The 16,550-nt window shown below is 40.7% G+C and overlaps 1 protein-coding gene across 1 annotated transcript in view; it reads left to right on the forward strand.

Moving 5' to 3' along the window:
* Nucleotides 1-16,550, forward strand: part of LOC138688803 (protein ELYS-like) — a 36,984-nt gene that overhangs the window by 13,935 nt on the left and 6,499 nt on the right. The window contains exons 12-29 of the mRNA XM_069801327.1: nucleotides 1,239-1,329; nucleotides 1,417-1,506; nucleotides 1,669-1,809; nucleotides 2,595-2,699; nucleotides 3,447-3,540; nucleotides 5,093-5,216; nucleotides 5,329-5,385; nucleotides 6,573-6,719; nucleotides 7,459-7,646; nucleotides 7,819-7,963; nucleotides 8,057-8,188; nucleotides 9,312-9,459; nucleotides 9,549-9,699; nucleotides 10,270-10,356; nucleotides 10,720-10,943; nucleotides 12,028-12,224; nucleotides 13,514-13,928; nucleotides 15,793-15,895. Coding sequence (XP_069657428.1) covers nucleotides 1,239-1,329; nucleotides 1,417-1,506; nucleotides 1,669-1,809; nucleotides 2,595-2,699; nucleotides 3,447-3,540; nucleotides 5,093-5,216; nucleotides 5,329-5,385; nucleotides 6,573-6,719; nucleotides 7,459-7,646; nucleotides 7,819-7,963; nucleotides 8,057-8,188; nucleotides 9,312-9,459; nucleotides 9,549-9,699; nucleotides 10,270-10,356; nucleotides 10,720-10,943; nucleotides 12,028-12,224; nucleotides 13,514-13,928; nucleotides 15,793-15,895 — 2,639 coding nt within the window. The remainder of the gene's footprint in view (nucleotides 1-1,238; nucleotides 1,330-1,416; nucleotides 1,507-1,668; nucleotides 1,810-2,594; nucleotides 2,700-3,446; nucleotides 3,541-5,092; nucleotides 5,217-5,328; nucleotides 5,386-6,572; nucleotides 6,720-7,458; nucleotides 7,647-7,818; nucleotides 7,964-8,056; nucleotides 8,189-9,311; nucleotides 9,460-9,548; nucleotides 9,700-10,269; nucleotides 10,357-10,719; nucleotides 10,944-12,027; nucleotides 12,225-13,513; nucleotides 13,929-15,792; nucleotides 15,896-16,550) is intronic.

Below are 16,550 nucleotides of genomic sequence, written 5' to 3' on the forward strand. Positions count from 1 at the left end.
CTTCCTGTCTACTGGATCGTTCACCAGATTTGTGGAAATGCGTTAAGGCAAATAACACTTCTGCACAGTGTGGTAGCTAAAATAAGTTTCTTGGCAAGCTGCCCTAGCCCATAGACTGCTTATTTTGCAAGCCTGACGTAGACTCTTACATTCAAATGGGATGTTCTGATGTCAGCTCCGGTTTGGAAATAGCTTGGGCAATCAAGACGTGTTTTAATAACCTTTGCCGAATTGTGGCCATACCATTGAGAGACTTGTTATGCATTTGAGCAGGGGTTTCTTTTGAAAGTTCGTAAGACAAATTTCAGAATTAGGGTCAAGAAGCTGGGTTTGGAGTTTTGTTTGCCACCGTAAGTAGTATCTGGTGTGTTTCCTTGTCTGAAACCCGTTTTCAGAAAAAGATGGACATATCATATGTGTATTCCAATGTGTAGAAATTGCTTTGAATGTAATGATTTTGCCTAGAAGGGAAAGCTACTTTTGAATGTGTTTAAAAAAACACATTAAAAAAAAAACAAACAAAGAAAAAAAACCAAAAAGACAAAAGTAAAATTTTGTGAAGGGTCATTTCACCTGAAAGAAGTATCACAACACCAGCTGAAATAAGCTGCTACTTAATAATCGCACGTCTGTGCATAGCTGTGCGTTATCCTTCTCAAGGATTACCACTGCATTATAATACAGTATTTGAGCAGCCTACAATTTAAACCTATTAGAATTTAAATGTTTCACGTCTTCTTCTGTCATTTTAGAAAATGATACAGTTTTGGGTGTCTGAACTGCTTCATGTCTTCAGAGTCTAGGAAGCTGCTTGACCTTAGCTTCCCTGTTTCCGTGCAAGCGTTGCACCGTTGTCTTTGCTCTGTCCCCTTCACGCATTCCTGATGGCAAACTTCTACGCGCAAAATGCGTGACGGGTATTAGCAGAGGACGTTACCGGAAATAGTTAATTGGAACTCGGTAAACTGAGACTATACTGCAGAGGCATGCAAATGAAGGTTAGAATCAGCCTTCAGTAAGTTGAAATGTTAGAGGAAAAGCTTAACGTGTTTCTCAGACCAACAAGCAGTGCAGCCTGTGGCTAGAGTTAAGAAAAGGAATGTGGAATTAGCTGCGTGTGTACTAGTGGACTGTGTGATGTCTGAATGAGTGTACAGTTAGAAACAAACGCTTGCTGTTGCTGGTTCAGATATTGAAAGCATGTAAGATTCTCAGTTTATTTTGTCGGTTACGTTTAGGAGGAGCAGTTAGAAGCGGTATTGTCAGCTGCTGTGCAGACAGGTTCTTTAGAACTGCTGACTGGATGCATTAAACATTGGGCATCTGAAGGTAATACTTCTTACGTTGTTCTTACGTTATATATTTTTCTAGTTTGCAATTGTCGATTCATTTCTTTTTTGTTTTCTTTTTTTAAAGCGCAGCCAAGTTCTGCTGCTAATTTACAGTTTGTTCTTGAGTGGACGTGGAAGAAAGTGATCTATGCAAAAGATGAGTTTGACCAAATATGTGAGTACTAGTGTAGTCATTCTGCACACACAAAATGGTTCTTTCTGACTGAGCTTATTCAGGAATGTGGCGGTATATGGTACTGCACGGGGTTCTTTAAGCGTACTTTGAAACTCTGAAATTGCTCTGAAGGCTAATGATGTAATATTTATTCTTGAAAAGGTGTTCCGCTGTTTGATGGCTCTCGCAACTTTGTTGACCCGCAGACCTTACAGTCTCTTCAGCACTGCCAGTTGCTTTTGAGCAACCTTAGCACAGTCTTAACCTGTTTTCTAACAGAAGCACAAGAGCTTACTGAAAAAGGTTTGTAATCGTATCTATGAAATCTTTGGTATGTTTTACTAAGATTTGGAATTATGCTTGAGTTGTAAGTGTGGAAAGATGAGCTTCTGTTGGTTTTGATGATTGGAAGACAGCCAAATTTAGCTGGGAGAAGGGGCTGAAATCTGAGAAGTTGGGACTACCACTTAATATGCGTTGATTTCAGGGAAATAGTTGGTTGTGGAGTTCATGCAGGTGGGTAGGGGAGGCTACATTCAGCAAGAAGCTGTGTAAGCAGCTGGGTGGAGATTCCAGCAACCGGATGTGGTAGCGCTGCAAATGATTCCTTTTAATTCTTAGCTAGCAATTCATAATTGCATGCGAATGTTGTATTGCAAATTGCTAGAAAATACAAAGGAAGCGCAAATGAGTAATTTGTGAAGTAAGTTACTTGAGCTTCTGTAGCTTTTTACGTTATCACTTGTCCTTGGCATATTGAGGGGAAAAGAAGACTATCCCTTTGCTACGGTAAAAATCCCCGCTACGTGAAAAACAAATGTCTTATTCGTGAGTGTATTTAATAGTTCCGGCTTTAGTTTTTTTTTCTTCTAACCTTTAGTGAATCTGGTTCTTTGTAGGGGTTGCTTTTTTGGTTTGGTGGCGAATGTGTTTTTTTTCTTCAAATAAGAAGGTGCCACAGAGTGAGAAATGCAAAGACCGCGATTTCTACCGCGTTACTTCTATACTTTCTATTTGGGATGATGAAGGGGGTTTTGTAAAAATGAAAGGAATTGGATAACAAAAATCATCTTATGCCTTTTTTTCAGGTTTTACAGACTTGACAAACAAGCAGGTGGTAACTGGCCTCCTTTCTTTGTATGCACGAGTGGTCATCTGGTTCTGTCGATCCAGTCTCCTTCCAGAGGGTTTAGGTAAGCATAAACTGTAATACATTTGTAACAGGGAGACTATCCAGTAAGTGATTCCGATGAACACATGCTTAGCCATGTTTTTGTAAATGTTTTGTCAGTGCTGAAGTTCTGTTGGTGAAACGGAGATTTTACTGGTTTTTTCAAATACATAGTGCAGAATAATGCAAGCAGTTTCTTTCCTGGATGATCCTTAGAAAGAGCAATAAGCCTCTGACTTGAAGGAGTTGCTTGTGTCCACAGCTTGAAAGACTTGGGATTTTAAACAAATTACTATTCCACCAGAGATAGTGGAATGCTTGTTTTTACAGCAAAGGCATTACCTGCGTGTTTGGAACTTTTTATTCATTGCTTGAGGAAAAAAGACACCTCGGCAATACTTCTTTATTTGGGTGGATTATAAAGTCTATTGTCAGCCTTCATTGTCTCACAGATGCTCACATGACATGTTTAAGAAACCATTCCCTTTGAGAATTGTCCTTTCTGTAGTGAGCTTCTGTTTGCAGTACGTGTTCTGAATGCTACCTCAATTGTAAACTTGAAATGGCACTTGAGAGAAGAAGGAGTTGAGTCTTGTGTCTTACCGCTCCGTTAGCAAAGGCAGAAAGAGGATTGGCTTCTTTCAAAGTTGGAGGCTTGCCTGTGCTTCTTGAGGCTTAGCTCGTATGATCTTCTGTCTTTTTAGTCAAACGTTTTAGTTTCAAAATGTGATATTGCTGCTTTAACTTGCTTTTACTTTATTGCCTGTAGATGATGATGCGCGTTTGGGTAGACCTTTCTACAATTACCCTCTGATTCAGAGCTACTACACTGGTCATCGACAGAAACTTGAGCGTTTATCAAGGTAAGCCTTACAGGAGAACTCGAGAACACTTCCACTGCGAAATCAGAAGTGGCAGTGAGTGGCTTTGCTACCAACAGTTGGTATTTGCTCTGCTTAATGCAGTTGCCGGCAATCCTCTTCACTTCAGTGATGCATGCGTTCTCTTGAACACGGAGGTTACTTTCCTGTGTTACAATATTTGTATATACCTCTGCTTAGTACTGTTTGTTGGCATCATCGTTTCTTGGTAGCGTACTTAATCCAGCGGCCAATCTGTATCATTTGGTACTACTGAAAAAGGTCATGTGTTCAGGATAGGGTCAGCGATCTCCCGTTCAGCAAAGCACGGTGTTCGCAGAACAGGTGTTTTGGACAGAGAAGAAAGCAAGTTTTAAACCCCAAACAAACCTCATCTCGTTTATTGACTAGCGAGCAAGGGTAATAACTGTATTGGCCTAAATCACAAGTACATTTGTGTGATTTGATGAGATAGTCAGAGTTCGATGTAGTTGGCACACCTAGCACTCTACTGGCTGTTGGATAAAAGTCACTTGCTGAACGTGAACTCTCTTTGCTGCACTAGCTCACTAGCATATAGGTGATATGCCTTGGATTAGACGAGAATAGATTTTTCTTTGGAAATTGTGCTGAAAACTAAATAAAGAGCTAACGAAGCTTAGGCTATGGCACCGCAAACAAGAACAGGATGCTGCAAGATGAGTTAAGGTGCAAGCTGCGGTGTAGTGGCTATTGACTTTAAAGTTCATCTTACTTAGCTTACTTCTCAAGTAACTTACATACCGGCTCAGGTGTTCCTTAGAAGCATACAACCTCCAGTGTGCTCTTTCTGCTTCTTATTACGGGGAAATTAAAGGGTAGTGTCACAGTCAGCCAAAGATTGCGATGGACTTGTGAAGAAAGCAGTTTTTAAAGGTTCACCCATCCATGGTTGTAATGGTCTGTGCATAGAAACATAATGGGTATGTGCATAGAAACATAAATGCTGCTTAAGATGACACTAAACTTCACCTGTATGCTCAGCTTTCTGAAAACAACTTTTTTTCAGTAACAAAAGTGAGATGCTGAGAACAAAATCTGAACTTTCCGTGGTGGTGTCTTCTCACAGCTGTGTATTGGGACACTCCAACGGGAGGCATTAGACTTGCGTTAAAGAATAGTCCTGGTATTTTGATACTGTTCCCTTTCCTCTGTTAGACAGTAGGAGAGTGGTTATTTCTGGCACATAAAAAACTTTGTTCACACTTCCTTTGTACTACAAGTAAGACAGCAAAAGAGAGAACCTGAAAACGAAAAGGTCCCTTAGCAGGGGAGCTTTCCAGGATGTCTGTTTGGAACTCCTCTAATAATTCAGTATGATCTAACAGACGTCTTTCATCTGACTCAGACATTTCTTTCATGTGCGTTTCAAGTCATAATCATGCCTTTGTGTGTTTGTCACTTTCTTTGCCTCATGGGAGCTTTTTTTTGTTTGGTTTGACTGGAGGAGATCTGTTACACTGAGAGGCTGGCATTAGCGTTTGACTCTCCAAATCCTTGCTACCTTTTGTTCCAGAGGAAAATGGGATTCTGACTGCTTGATGATTGATGGAATGGTTTCCCAGTTAGGAGACCAAGTTGAGAAGCTGTGGCGGAGAGATGAAGGAGGAACTGGGAAATACCCACCTGCTAGTTTACACGTGAGTGTTATGTTCACTGAAAACAGCCACGAACCCCCCAAAGCCCCACCCAAAAGCCAATGATTCATGAAAGACAGGAGTTTTTAAAAAACTCTTGATTTTTCATTTTCAGGCACTGCTGGATCTCTATTTGCTAGAAGGCATTGAAGAAAGCTACAAACATGCAATTGTATCCTTTCTCGTTATTTTTACTACACCTTCAGCACACGCACATAAATGTTCTTAAATGTTTGTCACCTGCGCGTTTAATAACGTTTTTGAATTTATGCTTCCAACACAGTGCAAGTGAAAACATTTAGTTTAGAATGAAGTTGTGGACAGGAGCATTGCTTTATTTCTTTGTACTGTGGATTCTTTATGATTTTTTTTTTTTAATGTTTTGTTGCAAAGTCTTTTCTGACATGCGAAAACAGGTTTACTGAGAAATGTTAAAGATAAAAATCTCCCTTGGTTTTTCTCAAAACTTAGCACAGTTTTTAATTATTTAAAGCACCCGTATCTGTAGCAAACGGCTGCTTACTAGGATGATGCAGTAATACGTGCTGCTTGAGAGCAGAAGGATTTCTAACCGGTACCTGATTTTTGCCCAGTTCATCCGTCTTCCAGCCCAGATAGCAGTGCTTGCTTTTGTTCTGTTAGAAGTGCAGGCATGCCGAATAAGAAGGAGAGAGAAGAGAAAAGTCATTGGGCAGAAACTTAATTTTTAAGCTGCTGAAATATACAGAATTACTTTTTGTTGTTTGCTGCCTAACCCGAGAGGGGAGCCTAGAGAGCAAGGGGTTTAAAAACGGTTGTACCCCAGAGCTGCCTTATTAGAATATGTCCCTAAAAACAGATGTCAGAAAGAGAAAATGACACTACCGATGAGTGATCCGCATACTGTTTTAAATCCCGTGTCAATCATTCAGTGCTACGTTGTCTTGTAAGGACACCTTCATTTACATTGTTCTATATACTCTGGAAATGAGGAAAAAAACCACTGGTAGAATTTGTTTGCTTTAATAATTAAGCATTGGATGTTCAGGTGTTTTGAATGTCCAGCTGGTAGCTCCAGTGACTAAAGAGGGAGCCTGAGTTTGTAACAACGGAAGTATTTAAGTATCTAAAGTTAACCTTTCTGAATGCCTTACAGAAATCAAAGAGTATTTCTTTCTGGCTACTTATTCAGAATGCAGTTTTGTGGTTAGGACCTGACCGTCCTCAGGTTATAATAGCTCCAAATGGCAAGACTAATACGGCAGTATTTTCTGCTTCCTACCACTTGTATATTCTGATTTCACTGTGTTTTTTGAAACGTGATGTGATAAATGTTTGGTCTTCCAAATTGATTAGCCTTAACTAGATACTTGATGTCAGACAATTTACTTGCTGCTAGATATCACGCATTCCTTTCCGAATAAAACAGAGACTTCAATCGACTCCTTCCCAACTGCCTTTGCTATCCCTTGGGGACTTGTTAAGCTTGTTGAAGGTTTTTGGCTTCTAGATCACAATGATTACGAAGTAAGTACGTTACAGTTCAGTTAGACATCCCTTACAGTCCAAAGCTGTAATCTGTAAAATGATTTTAAAAAATCGGTGCTTAGCTACTAACAGGTGCTACCACATTAGAAGCCCTTTTGTCATACTGCTACGACATCTTCAGCAATAAGTTATAATCTGAAATTTTCTTTTAGCCACTTTGACGGGAAATTGATTAAAACAAAGAAGAAATCAACTTTAATAATGCTTGATATTTGCATTTTCAAAGCCATCCATTTAGGTTGTTTTCAGCAGACCGATGGAGCGCTTCCTCAAAGACAGTGTTTTAGGTACTTTAAATATTAAAACTATGATCATAGCAGCAAGGTTTGAGGCAGAAGACTGCAGAAGTGACTGTTCAACCTAATTCACGTTCTTTCTGATGCTGAAGGTTGTTCTTTGCCTGTCACGAAGTTAATATAGCTGTTTGTCTGGGAGAATAGCTTATTATTTAGTAATGTATTTATAAAAAGTGGTGTTTGTAGACAGAGATTTGGTTACTCTGGAAAAGTGTGAATTACTCCTTTTAAAACACTCGCTTTGTTCTGTACGGCTAACTGGATTTTTTTTTTTTTGCAAATACTTGAGAATTTTTATCTATAGTAGTTAGTCATCTAAGTTTATTTAACACACGTCCACCCTTACTTAAGATACTTTTGAATGTTCTTGTGGCATGCGTGCATGTGCATATCATAATACACCTGACCTCTAACCTCTACAGAATTCACTGGCCCTGCTCTTTCATCCAGCTACAATCAAAACTGTGTCATGGCAGCACAGGAGAATTATTCAATCCCTGATGTGCCAAGGAGAGCGTAGGCGAGCCCTCAGATACATACAGATGATGAAGCCAGCAATGTCAAGCAGCAGTGAAGTGCGGCTTTTCCTCACTGTGTTGTTGTCCAATAGGTAAAGAAACCTATCCCACCGTTTTGGCATTCAAATATTGTGAAGGGTGGAGAACAAATAATACGAATCACCATGCCCTAAATTCCCTTTAAACTCTGAATACAGTCGTTTGGGGGCATCTTTTTGGTTATTCTGTTAATATTCCTTTACATCTCAAAAAATTTAATTGCAGGTGCGTGGTGGAGGCTTGGGGTCTGTTGCAGCAACATGCCACCAGGTTAAACATCAAAGAGCTGTTAAAACATGTGTATGAAATCTGTCAGGAGATGGGACTAATGGAAGACTTACTGCAGCTACCTTTCACAGGCACTGAACAAGTAAGTGTGGACACGAAAAAAATCGTAACGGTCTCTTTGAAAAGAGAAGAGGCAGAATCATGACAGATTTTTGAAATGTGTTATTTCTCATAGGAGTGTTTGGAGAAGATTTTACAGAGCAATGCTGCTGTTCGGAATCTTAGATTTCCTTTAGACCACCATGTGCAGCGTGCCAACTATATCCCAGCGCTGCAGTCGAATTGTTCAATGAACGTTAATCTTACGGTAAGCATGAAAGTTCTGTCAAGTGTGCAGGTTTCTGTTAGGTGTTACTAACCATTTTTGGTAGTAAATAAAATAAAAATCAACGCTTTGTTTTTTATACCATTCTTTGAAATACTAGGAATAAGTTTCTACACTTTCCGTTACAGCTGAACCTAAAAGTTGAACAAAGTATTTCACTACTCCAAAGCTACTGCGTGAAGTTATAAACTAAGTGTTGCAGACCATTGTTGACTCCACTTAAAATAGTTTGTTTGCATCTAAGGAATAATGGTTTAGATTGCTGAACGCTGTTTGTGTCACTCCTTTCTGTGGCATGAAGAGTATGTTGTACGTCACCTCTTGAATCTTGCACACAACTTTATTTTTCTAGCTGAGAGCAGTCTGGATGCCAATCCGCAGGTAAAATCTGTGTGCTGGTTCGGTTTTCTTTTTATTTCCTCCGGTTATAGCATGAGCTCTGCGATTCCACAACTTCTGTTTTACCCCTTTGATGACAGAAATTCTTATCTAACTTCTGTTTCTCAAAACAGCCAGATTAAATTTTGCGTTTTGCGAACTTCTGTTATGAATCTGTGATACATTTTCTGTTTTCCGGAACCATAGTTTTCCAGTGGATCGCACTTATAAGGTGGTCTTGGAAGGTTTAGGTCCTGCATTTGAAAACATTCATTCGGCCAGAAGGTGTGTGTAGGTAGCCTTTTCTTACTCGTTTTAATATTCACATCATTGCACCCACTGTAATTTGCAGTTGCCCTGAATATTCAGTCATCTCGGACATTGGTGTTTCAGGAAAAACAAGGGAAAGCCTGCTATTTCGTAAGCCATTTGAAAATTGCGGGTGAGGACAAGCGTATCGGAGTAAGGTTCTGCCGAGTGCCAGAATTGTTTCAGCTTGAAGTTGTAGGTTCTGTTCTTGTCGTAGTCTGCCTTGCCCTTTGCTGAAATTACCAGGTGGAACTGGTGTGTGCCGAGGAGTAGAACTTGCTGCTCCTCTGTGCAGTGGCAGTATTTTACAGTATCTGTGGAGGAAATGTATTCACTAATTAGAAATAGCAGAGATAGTTGTGTGCAATGAACTTCTTGTAATCAGTTACCTTCTTGCTTTATGCTTTTTGTTCATCAGAATGATCGTGAGCCTGGCTTGAGAGAGAGAGCAGTTGCCAGGAATTCTACATTGCACCAATGTGGCAAGATCCTTCCTAGAGTTCATAGGAAACTGGCCAGAGAGAGAGCCAAGCCTTACCACTTGCCTTCATCGGTCTCAAGAGAAGGTAATTTCTTAGAGGAGGGAAATACAACGGACAACTGACCACGACTTTGATCACGCAAGGCTGATATTTTTTCCCCTCTTGCTTTACAGTCGCAAGAGCAAAGCCGTTATCAACAGTAACAAAACAAGCAAATGCAGGAAATGTGCGTACAAGAGCAACGTTCATCAGTAATGTATTGTCCAAAATTGGAGAAGTAGGGGTAGGAAATGAGCAGAAAACCAGTTGCTCACACCGTGATAGGTAAGCAGCCTTTTAACAAAGTTTAGTCTTGAGCTGCGTGTTTGGAGAGAGAGAGAGAGAGAGAGAGAGAAATCCACTTGAATTATGTTAGTGTTTTGGAGGGAAGGGGCACCTGAATAAAGCTTTCTTTGGCTTTTTTGCACCTACAGGAGATAACATTTAAGAATCAATTCACCGTAAGTAATACCTGGAGCGAGAGTTCTTCTGCTATGATAATCTCATTTATGCAAATACATCTATTTACATTACAGTAAATGTGTTTACAGAATTTAAGGTAGCTGAAACGAAAACCATGATTGCCAACAAGCTATTGGTGTACAGGTTTTGGTAGACTTGATTGTGTGATCAAATAGTAATCTTTTACCACTTTGTGCCCAGTTTCTGCTTCGTTTCTGCCTTTTTCTTTTTTTTTTTTTACTCAAAACCAGGCAGAATTATAAAGAGCAAAAAAGAAGCTAGCAGTTGTCAGATGATTTTCCTAGAGGTAGTATATTCAAGGTGAAACTTGAATTCTGGTACGTTTGGACTTGAGGGGAGTGAAAGTCAGTTACATTTTCCTTTTCATTCTAGGCCTAGAGCTACAGAACCACCAGTCATAACACGTCCTCTCCCTGATGCAGAGTTGCCCGGTGCATTTGTTGGGACACCCGTTAACAAAATTTAGCTTTGTACCTGTTAAAGAAAAGGTCGGCTTGGGGACACAACTAAGTGGAGAATTTGAAGTGGCCCCAGCATTGAAATGCAGAGGAATTTTCTTCTGACATGAGAATTACATCACTTGTGCAATGTAAAATTGCATTACTCTTGCCTCAGATGGCAGGGATTTAGGAAATGAAGTGTGACATGTCACGAAATAATGAAAAAACAAGAGAAGGCCTGCAACTTGTTCATGGGCCTGATACATCAGCCCAGCAGTGAGGGTTCACCTGTATTTCTTGTTCATTGAATGTTTTTGTTATGTATCATCTCAGATGTCTTGAGCGCAGCATGATTTTATTTCATGTATTTATTTATGTTCATATTTTCAATTGTGTATCTTCACAGATTGCTGGATTTGGTGGTTCGTCCTGTTCCTTCAACTTCTGCAGCACAGGGTGGTAGCTGGCAGTCACCATGCGGCGCTTCTACTTCATTCACGACATCCAGCCCATTGAAATCAAATATGCTTGGTTGCACCTCACAAAAGAATTTTTCAAGAGCATCAGAGCTGAATTTACTGGAGACACCTCTTGTGGTTAAGGTTTGTGTTTTAAAAAACAGGATCAACCAACCGAACCAAAAGCCTGTAAACTTTGTTTAACATGAAACCACCAAAGTACTTAACACAAACCCTGTTGGATTCAGACTGTGGAATGTTTTCAGCATGCGTGTGGTTATTGGACGTAGCATCCTTTTGGAAGCAGGACGTTGGGAACAGTCTTGAAGAGGGAAAGTTTAGTTCTAAGTTAACTGCCGTACGCACATTGTCCCATAGCTTTGTGAAATACTTTGTTCCATGCAATAAAAACGAGTGTAAGTTAAAAATTGGACTTCTCAGTGCACATAGATCCTTAGAGATGCAATTTGTAGCTTAACCGTCTCATTGTTTAAGTGCTCGATAGCTCTGTGGAGTTTGACTTGCATGCCTACAAGCAAGAATGTATATGCTTCAGTTTCTTAATCCACTTAAGGGAATGGCAACGTAAGTGATGCCAGTTAAGCGATGTCAGTCTCTGTCAAATTCAGTGATGGCTTTTTGCGGGGATTCTGCGTATTGATGCTTGTGACAAGAAGATGCCATATCCTTGTTTCTTCAGGAAATTAATTTGAACGCTAACATTTTATGTTGCATTAATTAAAAAAAAAAAAAAAGAAGAAAGAAGCCAAAAGAGTCATAAGAAACATAAAACGCATGGTTTTTATACCGTTAAGTTTTTTGTCCCTTTGGAAAAAGAGCAGTGCAGAGGCTAAACTTTGTCCTCTCTGCTGGTACAAACTCAGTTTAATTTGAACTAATACTTTAGTTGTGTGCGGTGAACTTCTTGTAATCAGTTACCTTCTTGCTTTATGCTTTTTGTTCATCAGAATGATCGTGAGCCTGGCTTGAGAGAGAGAGCAGTTGCCAGGAATTCTACATTGCACCAATGTGGCAAGATCCTTCCTAGAGTTCATAGGAAACTGGCCAGAGAGAGAGCCAAGCCTTACCACTTGCCTTCATCGGTCTCAAGAGAAGGTAATTTCTTAGAGGAGGGAAATACAATGGACAACTGACCACGACTTTGATCACGCAAGGCTGATATTTTTTCCCCTCTTGCTTTACAGTCGCAAGAGCAAAGCCGTTATCAACAGTAACAAAAGTTTTGGCCACAGCTGCTTCTGGTTTTCCTGCGTTTACTCCTCGGTCTATTCTCAGATCCAGCCTTGGCACTACACCCCTAGCAACTCCTTCTGCATCTCCAGGACGATCTCTACCTCCTCCTCTACGAGCAAAGGAGCGCAGAGTATCTTTCAGGGAAGAGAACTTGAATGCAAAATGGACTGTTCGGGTATGCTGGCCTGTAGTTAGTGATCTTTATAGTTAAAGGCTTTACAGACTGTGATTTGATTTAGGTTTTTTTCAAGTTTTCCAAAACTCCTTATATTGAGAACTGGAGTAGCAAATCAGAACGGCAGACTTGAATTTGGTCAAAAAAGGTTATGTTAGACCTGTAACATCACCTGCCTGCAGGAACATATTCATAACAAATACCAGCGACCTTGGTGGTTTTTACTCCAGCATCACTAGGCGCTGTGATTGTTCCAAATTGCATGTGTGCAGCTTCCCGCTATACCTTTTGAAATGGTGGTATGGCAGGAAGGTAAGGAATACAGATTGAGTCAGTTGTTTGGGTTCGTTAAGCTTTGTGAATGAAACACCTCTGAAAGCAACAGAAGTCATGAGCCGCATTTACTTTCAGTCTCTCTTTTTGCAAGGCCTGGGTTTCCTTAAGTTATGGTAAAAATAGGCTGCCGATGAAGAGAGCTGTATGGCTGTCTCTTCTCTAGCCCTAAAGTTCTTGGTTTTGCTTCTTGCCTTGCACCAGCGATAGCATTCGTATAGTTGTCAAATGAAGTCTGTCCACCTGGAAGTTGCCCCCTTCTGCTCCTCCTTTTGTTCTGTCAGGTGGCTTCCCTGATTCAGCTCGTCATGCAGTTGCCAAAGTAGTGTACCAAACGGACGGGGGCATGTGCTAGTATCTACCTGTAGGAGCTTTCCGTACCTGTACTAACAAATTGTCTTCACCTGTTTTTATCGTAGCTGTTATTGCCTGTTATAAAGAGCTACTCAGCTGTAAGAAGAGGCTCTCTCTCCTGTAGGAAGTTCTTAGTAATAGTGCAGTGTGGCCGGATTAATTTACTTGTTCCACGCCACAGGCATAGTGAACGCTACAATATGTTAGTAGTGCATACAAGCTGAAAAGGCAAGCATAAAAAAAGAGAAACCTTGGAGTTACGATTTTAGGTACGCAAAGCTCCCTCTTCTTGAAAGCACAGTAGTGAACCCAATGACCAGCCTTGAGATGACAGGGTAAGCAAGCACTTACAAGGCCCACTTCATCTTAATTCTCCAAGGTTGTGGAAACTCAATAAGCAGTCAACAGTGTGATTGGTTTTTACACTCCGCTTTAAAAGCTGAGATAGTGCTAGCATGAGAACTAATTTTGTAGCGCCTTGCTTAAGGTGACACTTGTAAAACTGACAAGTATCGGTATATATTTGTTCTTTTTTTTTGTCTTGCTTTGACAAAAAGCATATGTGTGATCTTGATTGTGAACTTTCTTTTTAAAAAATAAAGGTAACGGAAGATAATAAAGCACCATCTGGAGTTTCATCTGAGCATCATCACGGAGCGGTGGAGGATGCTTGGTCTGAAAGTAGAGATAAACCAACTCTGTTTCCTCTGAGCAATCCCGAGGAAGGTGGTGCTGAAGTGGAAGAGTCTGGAGATGGTTTGGAGAAAACAGATGTCAGCAAAGAAAACAGTAACTTCTCTGCCAGGTCAGACCAAGCTGCTTTGGAGTATCATGATGCAAAATCACCTGGCGATTTTGAAGATGAAGTCATCTTTATAGCTGCTAATCCAGCTAATTCTTCCACTGAAGAAACTGCCGATTTTGAAGAACTGGAGAAGGAGGAAGACAGTGAAATAGTTGAAGAGAAACCCTTCCCGATGGAACAACCAGATTCATCAGAACTGAGAAAAGCAGCTGGTGTGTTTCCTGCTATGATAACCTAAGCTTCTGCATTTTTCAAATGTCTTCAAAAGGCTAAATTACTGATGGGTGCAACAGTCCATGATGAGCATTCACAAATGTCCGAGGCACTTCCTTGTCCTAGGCTTTTAAAATTGCCACTGTGTTTTGAGCCCTTTTTTAGGTCTCGTGGACATTCTGAATGTATACTGCTTTTGGCTGGCATTTCTTGTGTGTAATTGCAGCGGAGAGGCAGCAGCGACTTGTGGGAGTTTTGAGAGGGGTACAAGTTGAAAACTTAGGCTTCTGGTTCTGTTTTAGGGGTACTTCTGTAGGCTGCAGGTTTTTTTACAGCACGTTTAGCGTATGGCGTGCTTTGACTAGATAGGTAATTTTTTGTTGTTTTGTTTTTTTTCCCCCCTCGTTAGTGCTCAGTTAAATAGTTTTCTTTGGGAAGTGAGTCTGCTTGTGTATCTGCTTCTCATTACAGCTATGCTTGCTCCTTTTGCTGGCTCAACAGCTTATGCAGCCTTTTCCAAACCTGTTTCAGCTGGTCTTTGGTAATTCAGCTCAATTCAACTCATTCAAGCCAGTGCAGCTGCTGAGGATGTGTTCATATGAGCAGGTCTGCTGGCAGATTAGAAGAGATGTCGCTCACTAGCTGGTGAGCAGTGATGAAGAGCAGGGAATGACAGTAGTGCAGGAACAGGGAGAAGATGTGTAAACACAGCTACGGTCAGGATCGGACAAACAGAGCTCAGTCCGCTCAGCTCCTTATAACAAAAGTTTGCTATTCCTGGGAGAGGTATGCAAGTGTCGGAGTTCTGCGTCCGAGGTCTCGAAACAGTTTGTAGCGGGGAGCGTGTACTCCAGTATCAGCGCATCATATGCAGCCTGATTCAGTCCTAAGCCTGAGATGATTCCGGAGGATCCTGGAGAGTGACTGCTGCTCCTGAAGCTCCCCAGCTCCTTTTCTTTTTCAATAAGAGCAGTGCCCAGACAGGGACTCCGTGTACATGGGTAAAAGGGGTTCTCCAGGTCTGAGTGTTTCTAGTAAGATAGGTCAAAACATTTGCCTGTCTGATTTTAGCTGCCCTGTGTTTGGACAAGAAATCAAGGGTGCTTTTCCTTAAAAATAATGAGAAGGTCCTAATCATTAAAGAACAACCTTATGAAGAAAGTTTGTCATTGCCGGACTATGGTACAAACAGTTCTGTACAATTTCAGTACTCTGGGAGCGTTAGAGGGCAGTCAGTATAGCTCTTGTTTGGCCTGAGCTAGCAAAATTATCCCAGTCCTGCGTACTGTCTGCAAAGGTAATTGTTGGATCTGGAGGAAGCAGACGGCAGAAACAAAGAAGAAGAGGAGGAGGGTGTCTCTAAAATTTGGCCTGTTGAGAGAAAAGCAGGCTAGCAAGCAGTTGGGTTTCAACACCACCAGTCAATCGCTAGAGAAAAGAACAGGAGACAACCCTAGATGCATTCTTGTAGAAGAGGGGAAATGAAATCAAGAAAGGAAAGAAGCATTGCTGGGATGAGTTAAATATCCAAAGAGAAATAAGAAAAACTTATGACCCAATTTTAAGAAGGAGGGGTGTTTCCCGAGGTTTTTATGTATTAGGTCAGTACCATATCAAGTTGAGTTTGTAAACAGAATGTCAATGGCCATGTTGTTTTCTTGACGGAAACTATGCATCAGACTTCTTGTTTTACTGGACAGAAGAACTCAGACCTTCTGTGCATTTGAAGTCTTGGTAGCGTTCTTTTGTTAGATCACCATCCTAGGTGAAATGCGTTACGGCTCTCTTGAAAATCATATGAGCATTTTAAAAGAAATGATGTTAAGTGCAACAGGGAAGTCACCCATCTGTCTGTTTTTGTAGGATTTGTGGAAGAATCAAATGCTGACCGTCTTACCCTTCCTGAGGATGGTAAATGGTTGTTTAAAGCTGCTGAGGCTGCTACTTCTGGGACTGCAAGTGAAGGGTAAGTTTATGAAATAGATACACCTTTAGGTTCACACAACACGTGACTGCTGGCTTTCCTGTGTTTGAAAACTATGATTTTTGAGCTGGTATTGGTTCTCTCCTGTGTTCTTAAATACAACAGGTTTCCTGTTCCTTTCTGTCTGTGGACAGAACTAATGTGGCATGAATAGAAGTCAAATTGACGAGCTGTCAGTTTGAGCCTTTTTTCTCAAATCATTGCAGACCCCAAAGTAGTGGGATAAGGATTTCATTCAGCAGGCTATATGCACCTTCGTACAGTTTGAGGGGGTTACTAAGCAGATACTGTGAAGAGAAGCCCTGCTTTTGTCTGAATGTTATGTCGGTGAAAATTACACCTGAGATTCCTGTAACTTTAGTGGGTTTATTGTGGGGCTTGAATACTTTCTGGCAGTATTTTATACACTTAATTTCTATTTTCTGTGTGTGGTCGATTAGCATCTATTTGTTTCTGGAAAGGGAAGCAGTTTTCTCACCAGGTACTTTAAAAGCTGCAACTGCTTAGTGAGAGACGTTAGCGATGAAATAACCCTTAATTTCAAGCGGTAACTTACAGTGGCACAAACTTTTGTTCAGTTGGTTCTAGACCTCGAGTATGGCAGTTGCACTCTTTCTACGGAAGACAAATAATATAT

The sequence above is a fragment of the Haliaeetus albicilla genome, chromosome 13 (assembly GCF_947461875.1).
Source record: "Haliaeetus albicilla chromosome 13, bHalAlb1.1, whole genome shotgun sequence".
Taxonomy (NCBI): domain Eukaryota; kingdom Metazoa; phylum Chordata; class Aves; order Accipitriformes; family Accipitridae; genus Haliaeetus; species Haliaeetus albicilla.